This window comes from Arachis duranensis, chromosome 3, assembly GCF_000817695.3.
Source record: "Arachis duranensis cultivar V14167 chromosome 3, aradu.V14167.gnm2.J7QH, whole genome shotgun sequence".
Lineage (NCBI taxonomy): Eukaryota > Viridiplantae > Streptophyta > Magnoliopsida > Fabales > Fabaceae > Arachis > Arachis duranensis.
Genome location: NC_029774.3, coordinates 41,965,348 through 41,975,761, shown reverse-complemented (window position 1 = coordinate 41,975,761; position 10,414 = coordinate 41,965,348). Strand labels below are relative to the sequence as shown.

The 10,414-nt window shown below is 34.3% G+C and overlaps 1 protein-coding gene across 1 annotated transcript in view; it reads right to left on the bottom strand.

Annotated features, from left to right (window-relative positions):
- Positions 1-8,787, bottom strand: part of LOC107478868 (callose synthase 10) — a 36,470-nt gene extending 27,683 nt beyond the window's left edge. Inside the window, exons 1-12 of the mRNA XM_016099019.3 lie at positions 8,247-8,787; positions 6,722-6,819; positions 6,421-6,584; positions 5,247-5,370; positions 4,823-4,933; positions 4,511-4,636; positions 3,879-3,968; positions 2,767-2,864; positions 2,567-2,684; positions 1,359-1,487; positions 481-557; positions 335-413 (exon numbers count right to left, since the gene is read on the bottom strand). Coding sequence (XP_015954505.1) covers positions 335-413; positions 481-557; positions 1,359-1,487; positions 2,567-2,684; positions 2,767-2,864; positions 3,879-3,968; positions 4,511-4,636; positions 4,823-4,933; positions 5,247-5,370; positions 6,421-6,584; positions 6,722-6,819; positions 8,247-8,454 — 1,422 coding nt within the window. The 5' untranslated portion in view covers positions 8,455-8,787. The remainder of the gene's footprint in view (positions 1-334; positions 414-480; positions 558-1,358; positions 1,488-2,566; positions 2,685-2,766; positions 2,865-3,878; positions 3,969-4,510; positions 4,637-4,822; positions 4,934-5,246; positions 5,371-6,420; positions 6,585-6,721; positions 6,820-8,246) is intronic.
- Between the last annotated feature and the right edge of the window lie 1,627 nt (positions 8,788-10,414).

Genomic DNA, 10,414 nt, shown 5'->3' with positions numbered 1-10,414 from the left:
GCCACCAAAAAAAAAGTTAAGTGCAATTACCATTAACTATCAAAGCAGACACTAAATGCACTATGTAAACTAGCACATAAATTGAAAGAACATTCTAAAGCTACAATAAAGAAAGTAGGAGAAAATCAATTAGAAAAACAGCAAGAGAAAAATAAATATCATTTTTAACAGAAATGAAGTTCAAGAAAAATCATCAATGATAAATAAATTCCAAATGTTGTACAGATTGAAAAACCAAGAAAGATACACACATCGTACTTCTGAACAAAGCTCAGCAAGAATAAATACCTACATAACTTTTAAAGGATGAGTAATACAAAGATCCAAAACTAACCCTTCTGCGGCCTTTAGGTTTCCTTAAGAATGGGGAATCTTTCTTCATTGGCCAGCCCAATTCAAAACAAGCACGAGACCTACACATTACTGAAATTAGAAGGCAATTCTACATCCAAAATGTTTTGAGGCATCAGTGTTGCTGACCAAAAGTATTCGTTGAAGTCATCATAATTCCTCCATGCCGAGTGTGCAGCCTTCCCATTGTTGTTTCGATCAGCTTCCTGCATTTTTTTTTTTTGGCAGAGGTGAGACTGGGTATGAAAAATAATTATGTATGTCGAATTATTAATAGAAAAAAGAAATTTTATTCAAATATCAAAGGATATAGAAAAGAGGATAAGCCCTCATCAGAAGGTCCCATTTCATCTCCAAAGCCTTGGATCAAAGAAAGTCTCATAATCTTATCAATAATTTAGCCATTAGGCAAAAACCCCAAGAGAATATGAAAGAAACATAAGAAAGAGTGGAATACTAGAGAGACAAGCTTTAATGAGGATGATTTCACCACGCCTAACGAAAAGTAGGCCCTTTTCTAGCTTCCAAAATACTTAAAAATCTTTTCCACAATAGGATCTCAAAATGAAGACACAAGTAGACGTATCTGTGACACCGGAGCTGAATCAGAATCAGAAGCTTCATTGATTTCATTTAACAAATTGGCTACCATTTATACTACTTAAGAACTGCTAAAGCCTGACCTAATAAAACTTCTAAGAAGCTCAACAATACGAATAATTATCCTACCATTTCAAATGCTTTTCTAGGCTTCTAGCAAATCATTGGACTTTGCAATGGCTAATTACCTAGATGTTAATGTAGGTGAGGAATTTTAGCACACAAGATGTATGTGCACAAAAAGGTGACTATTGATATGATTTCTTTAACAAAATGGAAATCAGCAAATTCAAAATAAATATGAAACTAATTAGAAGGATACTTATAGATGAAAATGCTTAAATTCATAGAACTACATTACAACAGAGAAGGATAACATAGCAAGAGCGGTAAATAATGCAACTGACCGCAGCCTGGATCTCGTATATGGGACAAATTATTTGCTCAAGGAATTTCACAGAACCATCAGTGGCAGTACAGCTGGAAGCAGGATAGGCTTCTCCATGATCCAAAATAGCATCCAACTCTTTCGCCATCTAAGTAACAAATAACAGGAAAAAAGAAAATTAACCTTCTTCAAAAGTAATTTGAAATGTCTGAATGTAAAAGATACTTAAAAATAAATTATCCAACATTAGAAAGTGGGAATAAACCAATAACACTCCATGCAGTCGTTCCTTTCATCGATTAACCAAAAAAGAAAGCAGGGAAAACTTTAATGAAAACAGAGATACCAACAGCACTTATTTAAAGTTTTCCTGATCCAGACCTCTGAATTCAAAATATATAAACAACTCACTATAAATGATGCATGACTACCACCAGCATAAATTAAAAAGAATAAACTATGACCATGGCAACACCCATAAATTTCCACACCATTAGTGAATAGAAAATTTTGATTAAAGATAAAATCTGACAGAAACTAAGTTTTATATATAAAGAATAGCTTTCCAATCTCATAAGTCATAACATATTCAGGGAAAGCCCTATATACATGCTAGACGTCTGATCCAATCCCATGAAACTTGCTTGCTAGAAAATGTCATTGCAATGCAAGCATTTTGCACCAACCAAATAATCCAAACAATAAGTTATGCTTCATCATATGTACCTTAATTAGAAGCTAATATTTAGCAACACATCCTAGTTATCCAAAATTGATGTGAGCTGGAGGATATTAATTTCAATAAGAAAGAAAAAGAAGTCAAATATAACATACTAAGGTAAGTAAAGGTTATAAAATTATTCACCTTTATGCCAATTCAAAAGAGGGTGCAACCAGTGACTAAAAACAACAATAATGTATAATTGCATACAATTAATTTATTGATTGGTTTTGGAAAACTGTTTAAAATAATTACTTAATTTTAAGAAAGCAACCCAAAAAAAAAAAAAAATCCATCCAAAAGCTGTCATGAAAGCATTTTGGACGGAGTTATATGAAGCAATGGTCCCCAAAACAATAAAGGAGGAAGTACCAACCCTGAAAGCATGGAATCATATGTACAAGAAAAGATCAACTATAAAGAGTGGTTTTCTAAAATTTATTTGCAGTAAATAATTCTAGCAGAGGCAACGAAGTACCAAATTAAAGAGCCACATAAAGACTTACATGGTGGAATATATAGCAAAGGCACTCAGGGAGAAAGCGAACATTTGCTGCTTCACCCCAAATAAGAAAATAAAGGGAAACCAAAAAAAGTTTCCTATCCCTGTTAATTGCCTCTAAACTGCAGGAAACAGAAGATCCAATCAAGCAAAGTACAACAAAGCAAAGCTATTCAAATCATGAGCTATAGCAGATGTGATGACCTATTCCAAGCAAGTCGCATTCGCAAGTATCTGCACCATCGAATATAATTATCTAGTACCTTCAAGAAGACTTCATTTATCGCTTTCTCATCTATTTTCTGTACATCCCACCAAACCAAGAACAGATAAGTAGAAATATAAGTAAATATAATAAATCACATACCAATGCACAACAAGAAATTGCCATGCAATATACACCAATGGGCCATAACCATGTGCATGCACACTCTATAGTCTTCAAATGTAAGCATTAAAATATCTATTATAAACATACTTCAGACCTCACAATACAAGTACCATTCTTTCAACAGAAGATTAATAGTGGGAAAAATACAAAATGCTTAAAGAGTAAGATGCCCTCTTGCACATATAAAACCACAAGCATGTATGGAAAATATACAGTTCACCACATTTGTGTTTTGTAATTCAATAACCCACTTAAACACACCACTACAAACACAAACCACTTAACACAACACAACCTTCTCTTACCTAAGTTAAGCTTCTCTAAACCAAAAAAAATAAATACTTACAACTAGGTTATTGTTAGAGATATAACCATTAGTGTTACCTTCTCCTATCAGCTTAAGCTTTTGGGATGAGTGGTTTCATAACATGGTATCAGAGCTCTATGTCCGAAAGGTCAAGAGTTCGATCCTTGGTGAACCCCAAAAAGTGAAAAAAATAGCAAATCAAGCAAACCCAAAAAGAGAGGCTCTTGCTTGAGGGGGAATGTTAGAGATATAACCATTAGTGTTACCTTCTCCTATTAGCTTAAGCTTTTAGGATGAGTGGTTTCATGACAGTTATAAAATAATATTTCTTCAAATTTCATCAAAACATTAATACAGTTGAATGAACTTATGCTCAAGAATATGGTAAATGATGAAAAATCCAGTTAAGATTATATAACGGTAAAAACTAATACAAACCTATCCTTAGAAAACTAGCTCCTTAACCACCAATAGAAACATAACATGTGCATCTTGTTAGCAATTTCATGTAGAAGTACTAAACCAACATTGAAAAAAAGCTAAAAGTATGGTAGCTAATGTGCATCAAAATATTGTGATTACAGCTAAGAATGGTAAGCAGCTCAAGAGAGCACTTACTGGATCAGTTCCGGTAGGCATGCCAAGTCGACATTGTGCATTTGCTATCATTAACACAACATTTTCACGCTGGTTCCTTACATTGTCTTTCTGTGTATATGACAATTATCATCAGTAAATAAGAACATTTTTGGCCAAACAAAAATATCACACTCCAAGCTATTGCATAATTCAAAGTTAATCTTGTTCGGTCATCACTATAAGAAACTTGCAGCAAAATCCCATTTGCCAAGTCTAACATCTGTATATGACAACGTCAACTATACAACCAGCAGAAAGGATGCAAAGAGAAAATTAAATACCGGGATATCAGATAGAGATATCCCTCTATATAGAATAACGAACCCCATGATGGACCAGGTAGGTGCAAGACATCAAAACTTATCCCAAACAACCTGCTTATCTGAAAGCCTTCCTGTCTTCCATAAAAATACAACTTATGCTCCAACTGAATCACACCAACATTGGCTAAAAGTCCCTCTATTGTTACTTATTCTAGTAAATGTTTATTAACATAATGCTAATATTGGGAAAATTTTCTAATCAATATGTGTTACACTTTCATCATACGTTTACAACATTACGAACCGTAATACACAGCAACAGAAGAGGAAATTGAATACATTACAAACCTGGAAACCAAAAACATACTCCAAAAGATCAAACATGTCTGCATCCCTCTGTCCAGATACTTTAAATCCAGAAGGAAGTCTAGGAAACTGCTCAGTATATCTAATTGAAGATATTGCACCTTTAACCTGATATTCAAAGCCAAACAAAACCTTTCCAGTTATTGAAAAACTATCAAGCACAGGCTACAAATTTGAGAAAAATATATTACAGAATCATGCAAACAATAAGATGCAGGACAGCGGAAAAAATTCACCATAAAGGATCCTACCATTAGCAATAGTACCATAAGCCTTATGAAGATTTCACCTTACCTCTGGGAAGATTCTGATAGGATTGGTTAATGACGGTGCTTCCAAAGGGACAATATTATATGGCGTCAGCTCTCCAGTTAACGTCGTACTCGAAGATTTTATTTTTCTCAACTAAAAAAACATTAAGGATTACAAAAGTTAAGCAGCATCTTTAAAAAAATTCTTATAAGACATTTGCAGAAATAGAATGCAAAGCAGCCAGATGAGAACTGGGACTCAAAAAATTTCCTTATCTCATCATTAACTGTTATCCCAAAAATAAAAGGAAAAGTAGTAGCATATAATTATGAAAGTGAAATACCACTAGCTTAATAACAAAAAATATAAGAAATTGGTAAAACAATTTGTTACAACAGAGAAATTATTATTTGGAAAAAAAAATTATCAAGTTAACATTCCTATTTTTTTAACACAAAAGCAGTACCTCCTCCTTAATGAGGCCTCCAACTCCACCGGGATCAGCATCGCCACTAAGTGATTCCATGACATCCACCAAGGCACGAAGTGTGGCAACAACCTTTTTCATTTCTGATGCCCTTAGCCTCAACCTAGAACAATAGAAAACAATTCAGATGTGTAACCAGCAGATCACAGAGTTATCAAGATAAAGTGAACTTATCGTTTTAATAAAGAAAATGGGGCAAGTAATTGAGATGGCCATTTTGCGTGCTTTACAAATTCAGCATCTTTCTAGTCTCAGTAACAAGTATCGCATGGCCTCCACGCTATTCATAAAAGTCTTTTCTTGTTATTATGATTTGAGGAGAGAGAACAAGAGAGAGTGAAAGGAATGCAAGTATGTAACTGAATCTGTTATGGAGATTTAATTGAGAATATTACGTTGTGCTTTATATAAATAGAATTGTAGCATGTTGAGAAAGCTAGTCTAAGAGGGAATACTGTCTTTCTGTTTTATTAGTTATGACAGTTGTGAGGTAATTACAGCAGTCCTATCCTAGCTGGCTGGCCCAGTATTGTCTAAACTGTTCTGCTACTCTCATCGGCTCACTATATCACTTGCTAATCAAATTAGCCAAAAAACAAACAACAAACAAAAAGGAGAAAGGCTGTTCCAACATCAATTTCACTCACTCGGTTCACTCCCTTGTAAATCATGTGGAACATTAACATATTTAGGGAAATCAAATGGACGGCTTTGCAGCCATTTCAGTGGGTTCCACATTGTTTCTAGATGAAATCCTATCAGCTTGAGCAACAAATCAGGCAAGCGAGTGTTTCTAGACGTTAAATAGGCAACTGTAAAACGCTGTGGCTGATTCTTGGTGAATTAGTACACAGGATTCTTATCTAAGTATTCCTCGGATTAGGAATTAACTGCTCCATTATACCGTTTTGTACATAGCTAAAGATAAGTATTTCTAGAGAGTTTAGTTACACACAATGGTGATCAAAATTATAAATGATCCTTCACACCCTAGCCTCCTAGCACCCCATTCTGACACCAACCTTTAAGACACAGTTAAAATAACAATTTTTAGGCACAGAAAAAACAGTAATTTGTGTTCTCAGTGACAAAACAAGTAGTGGCCTAAACTACCACAAATCTGATTAGCAACAAAATTATATGTTAGGCATACTCATCCAGTGTAGAACTAAAAGTTCCCGATTCTTGTAATCTCTGCTCTTCCCGTTGGATGTCATCCACTCTATGTCGTTGCTTGTAGCGCTGATAGAACTCCCATAAGTTCTCAATGTCACGATTGCGGTCAATCCTGGCCCCATCCTTTTTAGCAAGTTTTTGCTAATAAATGTGGCAAATGAAAATTAAAAAATGAGCAGATAAGAACTACAAAATCACTTGAAAGGAACAAAAGAAAACAAGGAAAAAGAAACAAACAAAAGGTTTCCTGTTACACAACCATGATTTGCTACTAATACCTTAATAACAGACATTAAACCAGTCTTGAACTGAAGAACTCCCCTGCCATCACTGCTGGGATCAAGATTCTGAGCCATGGTATAAGCCTGCTCACACACTGAAGCCAAAAAAAAGAAGGGTGTCAGTTCTAGTAATTCTACCTTCAAAAGTAAATTTACTTTGTAATGTCCAACAAAAGTAATGTCCAAACATAATCATTTTCTTGAACTTACTTTTGACATACTCAAAACAAAAATAACTTGATTCTTTTAAAAGTAATTATTTCAACTTACCCTAAAACAAGATTTTACCATCTTTTCTACAAGGCACCATAACAAAATGAGCTCTAATCAACCAGACAATTTATATTTGTATCATATATGATATTAAACAATAAACACAATATACACGACACTAAGCAATAACCACTAGAAACAAAGCAATGATTAGCTAGTACGAGAATACAAAAAGCCACATAACTAACAAGTTCTTAATTCCAACACACTCTCCTTTTAACCTATCCACCTTGCACAATTCCCTTATTTGTCACTTCTTCTCCCTCAATGACCGTTATTGGAAGTTCCATTTTATTTGAAACTTCAGTGATAGAGAGGTCAATGAATTAGAGTCCCTCTGTCCTTTTGCTTAATCATGTTCACCTATCTAAGTGTCCCTTATACTAGGATATGGAATCTTGACTGCTCTGATTTTCTTTTCTTGTAAATCTTGTTTCTAGTCCAGTAGTCCTTGACTTCCTCTTCTAACCCAGATATGTCTTTCTTGGCTAAAACTTCTTCTGAAATCTGAACCACCCTCTATGTTCAAAGATTTTGTTTGATCAGTCCTCCTTGATAGTATTAGCATTAATAATATGCTCTAGAAGCAGAAGCCTTCATGAATTTGCATTGTCCCATGGTGAGATCTCTTTGGAGTAGGCCCTTTGACATCAATGGATAATCATGGATTTGCCTTATTGACTTGTGTCAACTTTCTACCCTAAATTCAAAGGTTTTGGAATGCACAAAGAAGCAAGGATTTTACAGCAGAACGCAGCTTTTGCAGCGCTTTGGTGTATTTGGTTGGAAGGAAAATCTGGGGTTCTTAACAAATCCTTTCAACTATTAATTACATTTTACATAGGATACCTTTTTCTTACCACCTTTTGGTGCTCAGCACATGATCCAATTAAGGTGTTCCTTTAACTAACATTCAAAGGGATTGCAATCGTCTTTACATGATCCTGACCGTTATTTATTATTCGTATATTTTTCATCTCCGTGAGGATGACTCGTCCTCTTCTACCAAGCTTCATCCTAAACTAGCATCAGTCTAAGCTTCATCCTAGCTTTTATCCATCAAACTAAGCTCAATTTCCAAAACAAAACGCATGGCAACACAAATTTCACAAGGCTTTCTTCACTCACTCATTCAACAAACCAATCTATCCAGATCTCATATACATTTCCGTAAACAACATCCACTGCACAATCAAACACTAGATAAAAATAAACAAACAAAGATAAAGCAAGCACCGTGTGCACTTACAGATCCTGGCGACGTTAGGATCCTCGGCTTGAATCTCATCGGCAGCTTGGAGGATAAGGTCAATGTTCGTGGTCTGAGCAAGCGACGGCGGAACCGCACCGGCGATGCCGCTAGCGGTTCTGCCGTGTCCAGGTCCAGCATTTCGCAGCTGCTCCCTGGTGAGCGTCGCTCGAACCAGCCTCTCCCAGTTCTCGCTAACCCTAGCCATGGTTGGCGGTTACGCCTTTTTCTTCGAGACTCTCCTTTTTCCACCGAGCTTAGTAAGGAACTCAGTTCTCACTCTGTAACTAACACGATTTGAAAGAGAAAGGGGGTTTAGATGAGAATAATGGAAATGGAAGAAAATGTTGGGGGTTTTGTTTATTGTTCTTGTGTAGCTTAACGAGTAAGGGTTGCGTTGTGTTTTGATTTTGCAAGAAAACGCGGATCAATGGAAAATGGGGCAAATGGCGACGTAATTGGACAATGAAAAAGAAAAGAAAAAAGTGTCGCTTTTTTTCTTCTGTTTGTTCTGTTTTGCTTTTTCAATGGGTTCTTCCTTTGCCTGAAGAAAAAAAAGTAATGCGTTTCAAATTTTTAATGGCTAAGTGTGTTTACTAGGAATGTAATCTGATCAATGGTGAAACTTTATCGTCGATGACATGTCAAAAACATGTTTGGACAAAGAAAAATGTCAAAGAATTTCAAATTAAAACCATTGCTATCATTATTCTAAGAAATACAAAAATATAAAAAAAAATATTATTAACGTAACTAATTTTGTATTTCATACAAAATTCTGTAAAAAAAAAAAAATTAGAATCCGGTGCTAATAACCATTATATTATTCTTATCAATAGTATTAATTATTTTAATAAATTTAATTTATATGTTTTCTTATTGTGTATCAACCTTAATTAATATGATTTGCAAATAACATATAGAATAATGCTCTATCATAAAATTAATTACTAAATCAAATCCAACAAAGTTGCTATAACCTAATCGACATCAACGTGCAACTAAATACTCCACTATATGTAATTACCTTATACCCCACTATATGTAATTACCTTTTGACGACTTCTTTCTTTGTGAACTTTATTTTTTTGTTCAAATTTCTCTGCATTCTTCTTCTCACCTCCAATACTACTACTTCTTCCTCCTTTTTCTTAATTTTTTTTTTTCATTATTGTCATTGTTACTACCACCTCCTCCTCTTTCTTTTTTAATTTGAATTTCTTTGATCTCTTTCTTTCTTTTCCTCTTCCTCTTCCATCATCATTATTATCGTCATCATTATTGTTATTATTGTCTTCTTTTTATATATATAACAGTATAAATTTGGAATGCACTGAAATTCCTTAATAATAATGACACACAAACAAACTTAATTAAAACAAGTTCAAACCAGAATGCACCGAAATTAAATTTAGAATGCAGCAAAATTAAATTCAAAATGCACCAAAATTACCAAATGATAACTCAAAACTCTTCTTTTTCCTCCTCCTTCTTCATTATCATCATCTTCTTCTTCTTCTTCTCCTCCTCCTCTTTTTTTCTCATCTTTGTTGTCGTCATCACTACCACCACCTCCATCTTCTCCTCTTCCTCTTTATTTTTTCATTTAATTTCTTCAATTTTTCTCATTCCTTTTTTCCCTCGTACTTCTCCATCATCATTATCGTTATTGTCATTATCATTGTCTTCTTTTTATACGTATAATAGTTTAAATTCAAAATGCACTGAAATTTCTTAATGATGACGACACACAAACAAATTCAATTTAAAACAAGTTAAGACCATGATACACCGAAATTAAATCCAGAATGCATCAAACTCAAAACTCCTCCTCCTACTACTTCTTCATCATTAGCATCACGTTCTTTTTTTTGTCTTGTTCGTCATCTTCTTATTTTACCTTCTCATTGTTCTTCTAGTTTTACTCTATTAACAAGAGTAAAAGCAGAAAAATTAAACAAAAACAAAAAGAAGAAACGCATAATAATACAAATTCACTGAAAAGAGGAGGAGGAAAAAAAAAAGAATAACGGAACAATAAAAGAACGACAATATAAGAAGAAGGAACACGGAAAAAGGAGGAGAAGGAAAGAAACACGAAAACGTTCACGTAGTTGGAGCGTGTATCCACGCTCTCACTAATAAAATTGATTTTTATCGAATTTAGT